This window comes from Dromiciops gliroides, chromosome 4 (assembly GCF_019393635.1).
Source record: "Dromiciops gliroides isolate mDroGli1 chromosome 4, mDroGli1.pri, whole genome shotgun sequence".
NCBI lineage: Eukaryota > Metazoa > Chordata > Mammalia > Microbiotheria > Microbiotheriidae > Dromiciops > Dromiciops gliroides.
Window position 1 is genome coordinate 468,068,268 of NC_057864.1, and position 16,032 is coordinate 468,084,299.

A 16,032-nucleotide genomic window follows, 5' to 3' on the forward strand; every position below is an offset into this window, starting at 1 on the left:
CCCTTTGTTGTTTCTCAGTCTTTGTGTCCAACTCTTTGTGACCCCATTTGGGGTTTTCTTGGCAAAGATACTGGAGTGGTTTGCCATCTCCTTCTCCAGCTCATTTTACAGATGAGGAAAACTGAGGCAAGCAGGGTTAAGGGACTCGCCCAGGGTCACCCAGCTAGTTAGTGTCTGAGGCTGGATTTGAATCTGGGTCTTCCTGACTCCAGGCCATTATTTTCTAAAATGCTTCTCCAATGGTAATAGGAAATCAGTGGAATCTCCCCTCAACTCGGACATCTATCAGGCATCTAGTATGTGCCCAGGCACTGCTCATATGAAGACAAAAATCGGGCGGTTCCTGCTTTCAAGGAGTGGATGTTCTACATGGAGAGAGTGGGGGCCAGGGAAGGCAGCATCTGGGGAGTCCCAAGGGGTGAACTGACCCCCAAGGCTGCCACGTGACCTGCCCTTTCCAGGATGTTGGGACAGGCTATAAAGAGAAGGAACACTTCGGGGCAAATGATAAGAAAGAGGGGCTGTGTACATATCGGCAGACAAACACATGAGGCGGGAGAGAGAAGCACAAGGAGAGACATCAGGAGAGTCTTCTCAGAAGGGCCTAGATGTGAATGGAGCCTCGAAAGATGCAAAGATTCTAGCAGGTGGAGGTAGGTGAGAAGGAATGGTATTCCAGGCACAGGGAGCAGCCTGGACAAGGGCACTGAGGTAGGAGACACAAACACCGACAGCCCCGAAGTGAGGGCGTTCTACACCTCCCCCCCCCAGGTTAAATGACTTGCCCAGGGTCACACAGCTAGTAAGTCTGTGAGGTAGGATTTTGATCTTGGGTCTTCCTACCTCCAAACCCATTCTCTGTCCACGTTGCTTTTTGTGTCTCTCATACATACCAAACCCCAAAGCCAAGATCTACCTACCCTTAACCCTGGATCATTTCAGTTTTGCAAAACCTGGGCTGATCCGTGACTCAGCAGTGGAATTCTATCCTGGCACCTGGAGGTCAAGTTACTTAATCTCCCGCCATCTTACTTTCCTTGTGTCTTAAAATAAGGAGATTGGACCCAAATGCTGTCAAGCCTCCCAAATCTACCACGGTAAGCATAATGCAGAGGAAAGAAGGTCAGATTTGGAGTCGGGAGGTCCTTGGTTCAAGTCTTGGTCCTGCCTGCTTACTTACCGGGTGACCTTGGGCAAGTCACTTGACCCTCCATGCCCCCAGCATCGGTAAACAGAGAGCACTGAACTAGGTGCTGTGTGAGTTCCTTTCTGGCTCTAAGGCTATAATTCCCTAGTCCCGTGTTGGTCTTCAACAAATAAAGCTGGCACCAGCCGCACGCAAACATGTAAGACTTTTCCTATCAGCCCAACACAAAGGAATTCATTCAGTTCTGAAACCTAGTCCTGCAGGGAAACAAGACCCAGCCGAGCTCCCCTTCAGAAAACAAAGTTCAGAGCAGGCTGGGCAGCACCGCACACACGTCCTGGGAAGAGAAAACAAAAGTCTGTTCTCCTATAGATAATTTTGAGAAGAGTAAAGTCTAGCATCCAGAGCAAATAGGTGCTGCCCTGAGATGGGCGCTTAGACAGCTGGGAAACATCACCTCCCAGCGGGCGGCCCAGACAGGGGCAGGGATAGTTCTTGGCTCTTGGGCTGAGTGGGCGTCTTCTTTGCCCCTATTCTAAATTCCTCACCCAAGGAACAGGGGGAGTCTCCAGCCCTGCCTCAAGAGGGCATGACAGAGAGAAAAGCGGTTTTTAAGGTCGGGGGGAAAGACATTATCACATTAAGGGGAGTCCAAAAAACCTAAACACAGGACAGAAATAAGCCTAGGACAGGGACTAGACCAAGGCAGTGAGGTGGTTCAGTGGGTAGAGTGCCAGTCCTGGAGTCAGGGAGACTCACCCTCCTGAGTTCAAATCCAGCCTTTCCAGCTGTGTGACCCTGGGTGAGTCACTTCACCCTATTTGCCTCAGTTTCTTTATCTGTCAAATGAGCTAGAGGAGGAAACAACAAACTGCTCTGGTATATCTGCCAAGAAAACCCCAAATGGGGTCACAGTGAGTTGGACATGACTGAAATAACTGAATAACAACATGGACTGGACCTAAGATTTCAGTTGGTATATATGGAACTCTAAGAGGTAGAAACTCCTTCAACTATTGCAGGTTAGCCCATGCTTGGTAACTTATAATCTTGGTTGTTTTTTGAGGGGGTTTTCTTGGCAAAGGTATTGGAGTGGTTTGCCATTTCCTTCTCTAGCCCATTTTATAGATGAGGAAAGTGAGGCAAACAGGGTTAAGTGACTCACCTAGGGTCACACAGTTAGGAAGTATCTGAGGCCAGATCTGAACTCAGGTCTGCCTGACTCTGGGTCCTACACTTTATCCACTGAGTCACCTAGCTGCCCTAGTCCTGGAGAGTTGTCTAAAGCACTGGCTTGCACCCAAGATCCCTCAGGAGGTATGGATCAGAGCCAGGATTTACCCAGATTTTCCTAGTCCTAAGGCTGGCTGGTTTGGGTGTCAAACATGAGGCCAAACAGATAAAACCATAACTGGGAAATACTGAACAAAATAACTGAAAATACAATAGAATATAGATAATGTTAATATGTGTTTGTTTTTTAAGCTAATATACCCCCTCAGATATGGTCTCCATTTCTACTTTAAGTCTGACAATGCTGTCCCATACTCTGCTGCCTCTGTCTCTTGGATATTTGGGGAAAACTGTGGGATGGCAGCTTTTAGGAGGTGTGGAAGGGTAGCCATCACAGCCATCCCACATACCCATGGCATCCCCATGATAGCATACCTGACAAGTGGCGTGCAGCCCGTGCTTGAGATCCCAGAGGAAGGGGAAGGCCACCACTCCCAGAGGGGCCCATTCCTTCTTGGGCGGCTCTCAACGTTGTTCCCAACCTTGGGTTTTGTGGTGGTTGCTTTTTTTTTTTTTTTTAGTGAGGCAATTGGGGTTAAGTGACTTGCCCAGGGTTACACAGCTAGTAAGTGTTAAGTGTCTGAGGTCAGATTTGAACTCAGGTACTCCTGAATCCAGGGCCAGTGCTCTATCCACTGTGCCATCTAGCTGCCCTGGTGGTCGCTATTCTTGTTGTGATTTGTTTGTTTTCCTGAGCTCTGCCTAAATGTGCACCTTTGCTACCCAGCCCCATCTGGCTCCTGGATCTGCCCTCTGAGGGTTAACAGAACTAGGAGAAGCTCTCTCCACAGGAACACCCTCAGGATACTTAAAGACAACTAGCAGCCAAGAAATTGTCCTTGTGGCTGGGATGGGTGACAAAATCAAGATCTCCTGGATTTGGTGGCGGACGCTTTTCATATCATCTGTCAACACTGAATTTTTCTGATCCGCTAGTTGGTTTTACTCAATATCTTTTTATTCTATTTGTTTCAATTCTTTGTTTTGATGAGGGATGACTTTCTGGGAGGGTGAGGGAGGGAGAAGGAATACAGTGGGAGATGTCAGTGGTCTAAAAGCAAAATATATCAGTAAAACTATTTTTTCCAAAGCCTTTCACAATCTCCTTGCTGAAACTCAGACTTCCCTTACTTGGCTAGCGATGTCCATGCTTGGGGGCTGTCATGCGGCTTGGTAGCAAGGTTGGAAGGTGGCAGAGGGCACTGCGTGGGAATCTGGAGATCCGGTCTACCCCCCCCCCACCAAGTAGCTTGGACAGTTGCCCCAGCCCTTCACCTCCAGTTTCCTCCTTCGTAAAACAAAATAAAAAGGGTGGGATGGGTTAGATGTCCTCTAAATGTCCCTTCTTCATTTGTCAAATGAGCTGGAGAAGGAAGTGGCAAACCACTCCAGGATCTTCCCCAAGAAGGTCCCAAACAAGGCCATGAAGAGTCAGACACGACTGAAAAAGAATGAACATTTTTGGTCCTTGCCAGGCTGGACCTGGCTGTGACGCTTGACTTCCCCTGTGACCTCAGGGTGTCACTTCCTCTCACTGGGTCCCACGGTCGAGGTTGTCTTCAAGGTTCCTGCCCAGCTCTGACATTCTGTGATCCATCAACTCCTCAAGCCTCGTTCCTGGGTCTATAATGTTGAGCCCCACACTAGGCACCCGGACTCCTGCAGGTTCTCTCTCAACGTGATGAGTTCCCATCATCCCCCGCCCTGGGATTCCCACAGTGCGTTGGCATCGAGACTTCAGAGGCCACTGAGTCCAACTCCCTCATTTTACAGATAAGGAAACTGAGGCCCGGGAAGGTGAAGGGATTTGTCCATAGGGAGTGTCAGAGGTCACATATGAACCGGGCTCTTCTGTCTCTTTCCTCTTTAACACTCTTACTTGCTCCTCTTGAAAGCAGAGCCAGACTGTGGTCGGTCTCTGGCAACAATGTGGCCTACCTAGAATCCCTTGGGCTATGCACCCTGCACCTGGGTCTAGGTGAGGGCCCCACCCAAGAGCCTGACCGCTGGCTGCTGCCTTCTTACCTGGGAGAAGAGTGTATCGCAGGCTGAAGCCAAGCCGAATCCAACTGAAATGCCAGTGACATTTATAACCTAGACAGGAAGCCACGGAGAGAAGGCAATATTGCATCTGTCAACCCAAAGAAAAGAAGCCACACCCCCTTTCTTTGCTGGGGAAGGGAAAGCCCTTCCTTCTTTCATTTGAATAAGACCCATGCCCTGTCAGTGAACTGGGTCCTGGGGTAGCTGGGTGGGGCAGTGGATAGACCTAAAGTCATGAAAACCTGAGTTCAAATCTGGCCTCAGACACTTACTAGCTGTGTGACCCTGGGCAAGTCACTTTACCTCTATTTGAGTCAGTTTCTTCCTCTACAAAATGAGGATAATAATAGAACCTACCTGACACGGTTGTTTTGAGGATAAAATGAGATAATATATGCAAAGCGCTTTGATATCCTCAAAATGCCAAGTAAAAGCTAGCGATTATTATGCTGAAACCCAAGACCAGCTGCAACCTGAGGTCTCTCCAAATTGCTCTGGTTGCTAGTGCCCCTCCCCCCCTTACTTTGTATATGTTTTGTTTTGATTTACTACCCATGTACCTGTTATCTCCCCTTTAGAATGTAAGCCGTATGAAGGCAAGCTTTCTCTCTTTCTTAATCTTTCTTTCTTCCTCCTTCCCTCCCTTCCTTTCTTCTTTCCTTCCTTCCTGTTTTTGGCCTTTATGTCCCCAGAATCCCAGCTCTGACTACACAAATGAAGGAGAAAACCAGAGGCGGGAACATCACCAGTCTCAGATTGCTCCCTCTGCCATGGCCCGGGAATGATCTGCTCCCAAGTCATCAGGCAGAGGGGCAAACTGGGGCCCGGGAAATAGTCTGGGCTTTGGGCACCATTTCTGAATGTTCAAAGATGAGATAACCAGCTCTGGACTTCTGCTGGGGCAAGATTCTTGGGTTTGCTCAGCCCCCTCCCATTCGTTCTGATGAGTCTTGTCTGAAAGCGACAGGGAGAGGCTCAGTACTCCTCTTTGTCTGAGTTACCCATATTCTTTTTTTTTTTTTTTTTTGGTGAGGCAATTGGGGTTAAGTGACTTGCCCAGGGTCACACAGCTAGTAAGTGTGTAAAGTGTCTGAGGCTGGATTTGAACTCAGGTCCTCCTGAATCCAAGGCTGGTGCTCTATCCACTGCGCCACCTAGCTGCCCCACTCATCTTCTTGGTTTGGCTCCTGGTCTGATCCCACTAGAATAGAAACAGCCTCAGAATGACTCCTGGCCTCCCTTCAGTTCTAGGCTTGGGGAAGGGGGACATTAAAGGGAGTTCTGCTTATTTCAGAGGTCGGACCAAGTGGCCAAGAGGACAGGTGGGTACAGCTCCCACTTCCCAGCTGAGTAATCTTCCCAGTTCAGAGACTACTCAGCCTAGTGACCTTGGGTCAGTGACAGGTTGACTGTCATCAGCCCAACTCTATCTAGTAGCACACAAGAAGGTGATACATACAGCAATTGCAAGGGTGACAGCATCCAGTTCCAGCTTTCCTAGGTGGCCGCAGAACACAGAACTTATGAAACTGATTAGGAACATCATCAGCTGAGCCAAAAACTAGAAAATAGAAAAAAAAATTGTGTGACTCTGTGCTAGTCCGCTAGGATGCCCAAAGAGGGCAAACGATGTTCATTCCGTGGTTAATAGCCTTCTAGCTGCCTCCTACTCTTTCCCTGTCTGATCTGGCCCCATCCAAGGAGCATTTAAGGGCCTACTATGTGACAGACACTATGTTAGGCACTGGAGGTGCAAGACAAAGCAGAAAAAACAAACGGACCTGCCCGCAGGGGGCTTATACTCTTCATGTTCTCTAGAATGCCCATACATACTTTCGGAGTCAGAAGCCCCACTGCCAATCTCTTGCTTGAAACCTGGTGACAGCCTGAGCTGAGAATAAGGATGGGTGACGAGCAAATGGTATTGATAAAATGTGAAAGAGGACACATAGTAGGTGCTTAATGTATCTTGATTATTAATAAATGTTTATTGCTTGATTAAGCAGAGGGGAGCAGTGTGAAATAAGGCTGGGAAAGCTGGTTGAAGTCGCATCATGGGGGACCTCGGACAGCTGGGTAAGAAATCAGCATTTTCCCTTTATAGGCAAGTGGGAGCCATGTCTTCCAAAGCTGATCCCGGAGCCATCGGCTCACCCCGAGGAGAAGGCGAGGAGCCACTCTAGGAACCTATTATCACAGGCCAGTTAATAAAGGCATCTTTCATCTTCTCTAGGACAAAGTTTGATAGCCAGGATCACCCAGCATTCCATTTGGACATATTTTTTTTTGTTCGTCTTATTGACCCGTGGCAGTCATTGAATGTTGTTTCCTTGGGTCTGGGTATTTCCTTTTGTATTGTTTCACAGAACTCTTTGCCAAGGGAACTTTCTGTCACCAGTAGGGCCTGTTTGCTCAATTGTTTTTTGGAGTAGGGCATGACTTCACAGTAGATTAGGCTTCCCATCTTGGGAACAAGGGATTGACCGCCAGCCCATGATCCATAATGGAGAACAGAGGCATCGGCCTGGCCAACACAGCGGCCCTGGTGAAACTGGAAATGAGTGCCCAAGTGGAAGGGCGCCAGGCTCCAATAATCTCTGGGAGAAGGAGGCCCGTGGGTAGCATAACTTTTAAAACTTTCTATCTTTTGGTGCTGTTGTTTTTCTTTTTTGAGGTTTTTCTTTTTTGCTCTGGTTCTTCTCTTATAATGTGACTGATGCAGAAATATATTTAATGTTATTGTACATATATAACCTATATCAGATTACTTGCTGTCTTGGGGAGGTGGGGAGGGAGGGAGAAAAATTTGAAACTACAAATCTTATAAAAACAAATGTTGAAAACTATCTCACATTGTAACTGGAAAATAATAAAATACTTTTATAATTAAAAAAGAAGTGATGGACAAAGAGCAGTAAAAGAAATGGAAAATAAAATGACTACATCATTGAAAAAAAACTTTCTATCGTCTTGGTTTTTTTTTTTTTTAAATATCATCCCGTTTTTATACCACTTTTACTTCCCAATGTGTTCCTTTCTCCTTTCCCACCCAGAAACTCATTCTTTAGAACAACGGATTAAAAAAGGGAGAGAGAAGAAGAAAGGCAGGTCAGCAAAGCTAAGTGACATATCCATCAAGTTTGACAGTGTGCATTATTCCATACCCACAGTCCCCCAACTGTGGAGAGGGGATAGGAGAAATGCACCTTTTGTATATTGGAGATGATCAAGGTTAACTCCAATAAGATAAGGTGAAGATGAAGTCAGTGGCAAGAGCCGTTGGACCAGAGACTAGGAATCAGAAAACATAGGTGTTAACATGAATTCTGTCATTTATAAGATTTAGCTTAGAAGTCACTTGAGAAGAGTGAGGCAAATTGCCCTGATTGACGTTGGGTAATACCCTCTCTGAACTATAGTTCCTTCATCTATAAAAGTAAGATAACAACACCTGAAGAATGTAAACTCCCTCTCTTCTTTGCAGAGGTGGGGGACTACAGGTACAAAATGCTGCACACATGATCAGGATTGACTGATAAATCCATTATTCTTGTTGAACTAATTTTTTTCCTATTTTAATTTTTTGTCTTAAAGGATGGCTTTAGGCATATGGATGGGATAGGGGATGGATATATTGGGAAATGATAACAATATAAAAACAAAAGGTTTTTTGTTCACTCACGTCAGACTCTTTGTGACTCCATGGACCACAGCATGCCAGGCCCTTCTATCCTCCACTATCTCCCAAAGTCTGCCTAAGCTCAGGTTTGTTTTTTCCATGATAACATCTTATCCATCTAATCCTCTGCATCCCCTTTTATTTTGCCTTTAATCTTTCCCAACATCAGGGTCTTTTCCAATGAGTCCCATCTTCTCATTATGTGGCCAAAGTATTTGAGCTTCACCTTCAGTATTTGATCTTCCAGTGAATACAGTGAATTAAATTTTTTTTTTTTAGTGAGGCAATTGGGGTTAAGTGACTTGCCCAGGGTCACACAGCTAGTAAGTGTCAAGTGTCTGAGGCCGGATTTGAACTCAGGTACTCCTGAATCCAGGGCCGGTGCTTTAACCACTGCACCATCTAGCTGCCCCTGAATTAATTTTTTAAGTGTTGATTGATTTGATCTCCTTGCTATTAAAGGAACTCTCAAAAATGTTCTCTGGCCCCACAAGTCAAAAGTATCAATTCTGTGGTGCTCAGCTTGCTTTATAGTCCAACACTCAGTCAAGTATTGCTACTAGAAAAACCATAGTTTTGACCACTAATACATTAACGAATAAATTATAAATATAGCCCTTTGAGGTTTGCAAAGTGACTTACAAACATTATCTCATTTGTTCTTTGCAACAACCCTGGGAGATAGGAGATAGGGAGGTATTATTATTATTATTATTATTATTATTATCATCATCATCACCCCCAATTTACAGGTGAGGAAACCAAGGTAGACAGAGGTTAAGTGACTTTATCAGGGTCACAAAGCTAGTAAATGTCTGAATCTGGATTTGAACTCAGGTCTTCCCAATTCCAGGCCTAGCACTCTCTTTACTTCACCACCTAATTTTATAGAGGTGTTGGGATGATCAGAACGAGGTCACATCTGTGGAACGCTGCAGATTGCTACACAAATATTCTGATTCTGACAATAAATTTACATTTGTCATCTCACTGAGCACCACAACCCTCTGAGGTACTACAGACATTCACCCCCATTTTACAGATGAGGAAACTGTGGCTCAGAAAAGTTAACTGATTTGCCTAGAGTCACAAAGCTCATAAGTGCCAGAGGTAAGATTTGAACTCGGGGCTAGACCAAGACTCTCTTTTCTCCATATAAATGTGGGGGGCTCTGGATCCAGAGTAAGGAAGGTCAAGGTGAACCGCTTAGCCCTGGGACCTTGAGACCTTCCTCTCTTGGTGCCTCAGTCTCCTTATCTGTAAAATGAGATAACTAGACTAGATGACTCTCTCCCAGCTTTAAAACTATAATCCCATGACTCTATATTGAGACAGTTCAGTTCTCTCGCACTGGTTTGAGGGAAAGGTTCCAAAGGTATGTCCTGTAATGCCCTTTGGTATAGGAGGTTCATGACAAGGCTGTGCCGTGGTCACCATTGTCTCCCAGAAGATTACTCCATCGCACAATTTAATAGACTGAAATAGGATTTAAAGTGACATTCTGACACCATACTATGTGTGGGCTTCTATTTCCTCACCTATAAAATGAGAGGGTTAGACTAGATCTCTTAAGATCCTTTTCTTTTTTCTTTTTTTTTTTTAAGTGAGGCAATTGGGGTTAAGTGACTTGCCCAGGGTCACACAGCTAGTAAGTGTTAAGTGTCTGAGGCTGGATTTGAACTCAGGTCCTCCTGACTCCAGGGCCAGTGCTCTATCCACTGTGCCACCTAGCTGCCCCTAGATCCTTTTCTACAAAAAACAAGTAGGTTAACCATTAACCCCTCTCTCCCATAAATCCTTCAAGGAATTTATTCCATAGGTTTGCCTGTTAGAGAATGAGACTCTTTAACATATAGGTACATTAATCTAGTACCACTAACCAGTAATAAAATCGAAAGACAGACATTTTCAACCATAACAATAATAATCTGAGATGATTTCTCTGTAGACCCAAGTTTCAAGGCCAGGGTAACAGGAAGCACGGTCTCTGTAGTCTTTACTAGGTGTCACTAATACTTCTATTATACTTACTAGCTGTGTGACCCTGGGCAAATCACTTTACCCTAGCTGCCTCAGTTTCTTTATCGGTAGCTGGAGAAGGAAACAGCAGACCATTCTATTATCTCTGCCAATAAAGCCCCAGATGGGATCACAAAGAATCAGACACAATTGAAAAACGACTGTACAAAAGTCATTACCCACAAGGCAAGAGGGCAGAACAACTCTAACCATCTCGACTATACGGTGCCTAGCCCAGAGTCCCAGCAGCAGGGGCCCCATGGCGACTGGGAATTTCTGGCCTTTGGGGACCAACTGCATGGATGAACAACTTGTTTACTTTGGAAGCTTCACCCCAAGCTCTCAAAACCTTTGCATCCTCTTCTAGAGCCTCGGTAGCAAGAATGTACTTTGACCAAAAAGTAACCCAGGCACTGAACGACTGAAGGGACTGGCCGCAGAGTAGGTGGGATTCCACGCAGCGTCCCAAGGCTGGTCTCTTCCCTTCAGCTCTCAGATGAGGTTCCAATAGGAGGCCTCGGAGGTTCCTTTTGGTTCAGAAGCCATGGTAATGGCTCCCTACAGCTTAGGAGAGAAAGCCCAAACTCTGTCATCAGGTTTTCAAGGATGCCTAAGCATGGCACTGACCTTTATTTCCCACTATTCCCCAATATGCATCTTCTCATCTAGTTAGACCACCCTTCTCATATGACCCCCATATACACCCTGCTTATTTGCTGGTGTTCTCCTGCGCTTAATCAGCTGTTTAGGAATAAATGAATGGGGGCCGCTAGATGGCGCAGTGGATAAAGCACCGGCCCTGGAGTCAGGAGGACCTGAGTTCAAATCCAGCCTCAGACACTTAACACTTACTAGCTGTGTGACCCTGGGCAAGTCACTTAACCCCAATTGCCTCACAAAAAAAAAAAAAGGAATAAATGAATGACAAGCATGTAGCAAGTGCTAACTGTATACAAAGCATTGTGCTAAGTACTAAGGATAAAAACTGCAAATGGAGACAGGCGCTCCTTACCTTCTGATAGTCAGAGACAAACCGTACAGGTGAATGATGTCCAAGGGAGAGAATTTGGTTGGGGGGGGGGGTCACAGGGAGGCTGAGTGGAGCCGCAGGGAAGCTGGCTGTTACATCTTTCCCAGAATCAATGTTGGAGTTGATTTAATTACTGTGCCCAGAGCAAGAGGTAGGAAGCAGGGAGGCAGGAGGGGAAGGCAGAAGGTTGGACGAGATGTGAAACGGAGTCTAGTTTAGTGGCCTGGAGCTGTTTAAATAGAGTCCCTCTGGATGAGTCAACACTCAGCTGGCAGGACGGCTTGGCTGGATCAATTGCTTTCCACTCATATACCAGGTGTATTTTATCTACCTCTCCAAGGAGACTGGAGCCTCTAGGAGGGTAATGACCACCTTAGATGATTCTTCAAAGCTGGCCTCAGACACTTACTGGCCGTGCGACCCTGGGCATGTCACTTTACCCTGTTTGCCTCAGTTTCTTCACCTGCAAAATGAAGGGGGTGGACTCAATGACCCTTGAGGTCCTTTCTAGCTCTCACAGTCCATGAACCCTGTAGCAGCCAATCCAAGGAAGGGGTTTCATGGTTTGCGATTTGGAGAGTTTGGGAGTGCTTTTTTCTCATGTCACAGGCCAGAATGGTACTGCTGAAGTATATGACATTGGGGCCCAGGAAAAAAAAAAAACAGCTACCCTTGTGCAGAACCCAGAATAGAGGCGGGGGAGGGGGAAGGGAAGAGGGAGAGAGAAAGACAAAGAGAGCAGAGGAGAGAGAGACAGGGAGAGAGGGAAAGTGACAGGAAGGGAGAAAGACTGACAGACAAGGGGAGACAGAGACAGAGAGAGGGAAAGAGAGAGACAGGGAAGGGGTGGGGGGAGAGGGAGAGAGAGTTGGACTCAGCAGAGTGCTAAGTTAGGACCTGAGTTCAAATCTCAATTCTTCCACTTACTACCTGTGTGGCAGTAATCCCTCTGGGTCTCAGGTTCCTATTCTATAAAATGGGGAGGGGTAGTGAGACTGACCAACTGACCGACTGGGATGAGGCCCTAGTGAAGAGATCTTGGGGAAAGGCTTGGATGTCTTACAAGCAAGCAGTAAAAGGTCCTGCCTCGCTGGACATCAGGAGCTGTAGAGTCAGGAAGGGACCAATCTGTCCTGCAGATACCATAATTTAATCCATTTGGCAAAAGATGACGCCACTCCAGCCTGATAAGCAAACAGAAAAGTGACTTTTCTGGTCAAACAAGGCTGTGCTCTCGAAAGTGGAGCCAAAGACCTTTTTAAAAAGCCACCTACAAGGACAGAGAGAGATTCAGCAAAGTCTTACAATTCAGAGGGATCTTAGAACAGGAGGAAGCACTGAGCATCATGTCAAATCCAACCCTCTCATTTTACAGATGAGAAAACTGAGGCTCAGAAGAAAGAAATGACTCACCCTGGGCCTCAAAGATAATAAGTGTCTGAGGATGTGAACCCTGGATTTGGAGTCTGAAGATCTGAATTCAAGTTTGGCTGTGGATTTGTTCTCTGTGTTACTTTGGGCAAGTCATTTCACTTCTCAAATGTTTCCTCTTTTGTAAAAGAAGGGGATGGAGAACTGACTGGATGATGTCTGAGGTCCTTTCAGCTCTAAATCATGACTGTGAAGTCTAAGCCCCTCATTTGGAGGTGGGGAGTGGTGAAAATTTCATATGGAGTTAACCAAGCCTGGTGTTAACCCTTTAGGGATGGGGGGCAGGCAGGGTGGGGGGCCATCCACAGAATTTAGAACTGGAAGAGACCTTGGAGGTCACCTAGTCCAAGCCCTTCATTTTACAGAAGAGGAAACTGAGGCCTGGTGAGGTCAAAGAGACTTGTCCAAGCTCCCAGTCAGAGATGGGATTTGAACACAAATGAGTGTGGTTTGGAGGCAACTTTCCCCCAGGGGAAGTCTCATGAAATCTGTCTCCTTTATAAAATCAACTCTGCCACTAACACTCTGTGTGACCTTGGGTAAGTCAGTTACCTTCTCCAGGCTTCCTCTTCTCATCTGGAAAAGGAAGGGGATGAATTGGTTGATCCATTTCTGTATGGAAATCCCAATGATGCTCAACTCCGGCAAGTGAGCCCATCCCTTCCTGGCGACCAGAACCATAGCCTAAGAGGAGTCACAGGATCTGCATTTAGGCATTTGCTACCTAAGTGCCCACCTCTTGTTTGACCTTGGTTCAAGTTGCCGAACCTCCCCGGGCCTCAGTTTCCCCATCTGTAAAATGAGGAGTTTTGAGCGTCTTTGCGTTCTCTCAGCTCTAAATCTATGGTCATATGAATCCTTTTTTCTTTTTCTTTCTTGTGGTTAATTTAAGGAAAGGATATAGAATAGTCTCTCCCCAAAATCGATTTGAAATTCCTTTTCTGGGCAGAAATCTCTTTTGTGTGACACATTTCTGTTACGTATTGTCTTTGGCTAGCCCCAAAGAACAACGACAAACCTTCTAGGAGACAAGGGAGACAATTTGGCTTCCTGGGTCCTCAGTGTCTCCATCTTTAGAGTGGGCACAATGATCCTTAGTTATCCCTAACTTTACAAGGGATGAACCGAGGACACATGAACCTAGTTTACCTTCTCAGTCAAAAAAGGAAGAGATAAGGACTCTGTGGAGCGTCTGGAAATAACATACATCCCTTTTTAGTTTTGCTGGCTTGAGTGAGTATCCCCAAAGCTCCAGACTTTCCCTAAAACATCTCTCCTTCCCGAGCACAGTCGGGGGGCATGGCAAGAGCAATGGATTGGGAGTAGGATAGTAGACTTATAGATGGAGGGGACCTCAAAGGTCATTTAGCCCAATTCTCCTCATTTTACCGATAGGGAAACTGAGGCCAGAGCGGTGTAACTTATAGGATCATGGCTCTAGAGTCCGAAGGGTTACTGGAGCCCACTGCGTCCAACCTCCCCTTTGGCAAACAGTGAAGCTCAGGGCACCCTGTTCTCATTCTATAGCCAGTATGTTTTCCACTGTATGCCACTCTAATGAGTTCCAATCCTGCTTGCTATGACCCTGGGCAAGTCAGTGCCCATCTCTGGGTCTCAGTTTCCACCTCGGTAAAGTTTGCATCAGATGCCCTCTAAGATTTCTCTCTCGGGTTCTCCGGCTTCCCGGGCCCATCCGTAAAGGGTCAGCATCGGATCTGGCTAGGTCCGTGTGCAATTCCAACGCCCGCCTCCCAAACCCGGCAGTGTCTCTCCCTTCTTAAAACGGGCTTAGGGATTTCACTTGCGTTGGGTCCTGAAAGCTGAGTTGGAATACGCCTGCACGTGGCTGCAAAACTAGGAGACCAAGCTCGTGCACGCGGCAAGAGGTCGCATAACCAGGAACGAAGTCGGGAGAAAAAAACCCCAAACCCTTTACAAGTCAGGTCAAGCAGAGGAGGGGAAATCTGGCGCCGCCTCGCAGAGGAGCAGAGCCAGGGGCCGGCTTCCCTTCTCCGCGCGGGCAATGCCCGCCCGCCTGGCTCAGAGAGAAGCCCAGGGCTGGCAGATCCCTGCAGTCCTGCCTTCCCTCCCGGGCTGGAGTCTTCCAGGTGGGCACTCGGGACCAGCCCGAGCGCGAAGTGGGAACAGGGAGGGAAGGGAAGGAGGGCAGGCGGAGGAGAACGAGGAGGTAGAGGAGACCTTACCACCGGGCCGGCCAGACACAGCAGCTCCCGCAGCTCTTTTCGGAAGTTGAGCGTGAGCAGCCAGCGCAGCCCCCGGGGCTCGGAGGGCGCCGGCGCGTCCTGGGGAGCCACCTCCATACTCTCCAGACCAGCTGCCCCGCGCACCGCACGGAGAGGGCCGGAGAGCGCCCGGGCTCTCTAGGAGAGCAGGCTCCGCCCCGCCCCGCCCCCGCGCCAGCCCGAATCCGCCCAAATCAACCCCGGGCGGGCCGGCCAGGGCCAGCTGAGGGGCAGCGCAGACGCACCCTAGACGCCGGCGCGCAGCTGGGAGCCGCTCACGGTCCGAGCGCACCGCGGCGGCGTCCCTGCGAGCTTTGGAGAGCGCTTGGAACGCGCCCGGCTCAGCTGCCCGCCTCCGGGCAGCCCGCCCGGGCCAGGCCTCTGACCGAGCCTGCGACCTTGACCGTCTCTCCTCTAACGGCACTGCCTGGCGCGCGGGGCGAAGCACTTGGCCCTGAACGCCACCTCTGCCATTAACTACCTGTGTGATGCCGGCCAAGGCAGTCCCTCTTGGGGAGCCTCAGTCTGCTCACCTGCAAGATGAAGTCCTGGGGCTTAAGGCTGCAGAGCAGAGTAGAACCCCATCCTCCTTCCCCAGACAACCTCCCTCCTCGATTAACTGCGAATTAATGATACTCGGGGGAAAGGGCTCTGAACTGCAGAGGCGCAAACCGAAGCACCCACCAATCCCTGAAGCAGAGGGTAACATTTGAAAGCTAGATTTGTTATTAATCACCTAGATTTCCAGATGTATCCTTTCCCCTCCCACTCCTGGTAGAACCAGCTCTTATGTCAAAAACAAAAAATAAGACCCAGAAAATTAAGGAAAAGGATAAGGGGAAAATCCACAAAACGCAGTCAATCCATTTTAAAAAATGATCATTATCTGTTCTACGTCCCGGAAACACCCTCTCCCCCTCCCCCACCCCCTGCAAAGGGAGGTGGGGTGCGTGGCAGGGAGAAGGGGGAGAGGGAGATGACCGAGGTAACACGTGAAAGCAGCCCGGAATAGGGGAAACTTTCTAAATCCATTCTCTGAGAGTCTTTTGTCCATTCCACGGGAAATTACAGTTATTTAACTGTTTGCTCAATCGAACACAGATGGCTAATAAATGCTTTTAATAACAGGAACATTTTAATAGCCATT

At 47.6% G+C, this 16,032-nt stretch overlaps 1 protein-coding gene across 3 annotated transcripts in view; it reads right to left on the minus strand.

The window, feature by feature from the left end:
* LOC122726811 (multidrug and toxin extrusion protein 1-like) overlaps positions 1-15,535 on the minus strand; it is a 43,502-nt gene extending 27,967 nt beyond the window's left edge. For 2 of the 3 annotated variants that reach the window (XM_043964794.1, XM_043964796.1), the window contains exons 1-3: positions 14,847-15,003; positions 5,943-6,044; positions 4,466-4,534 (exon numbers count right to left, since the gene is read on the minus strand). In XM_043964794.1, coding sequence (XP_043820729.1) covers positions 4,466-4,534; positions 5,943-6,044; positions 14,847-14,963 — 288 coding nt within the window. In that variant the 5' untranslated portion in view covers positions 14,964-15,003. Of the gene's footprint in view, positions 1-4,465; positions 4,535-5,942; positions 6,045-14,846; positions 15,004-15,418 lie in introns of those variants that run through there. The other variant, XM_043964795.1, reaches the window with a different exon arrangement.
* Between the last annotated feature and the right edge of the window lie 497 nt (positions 15,536-16,032).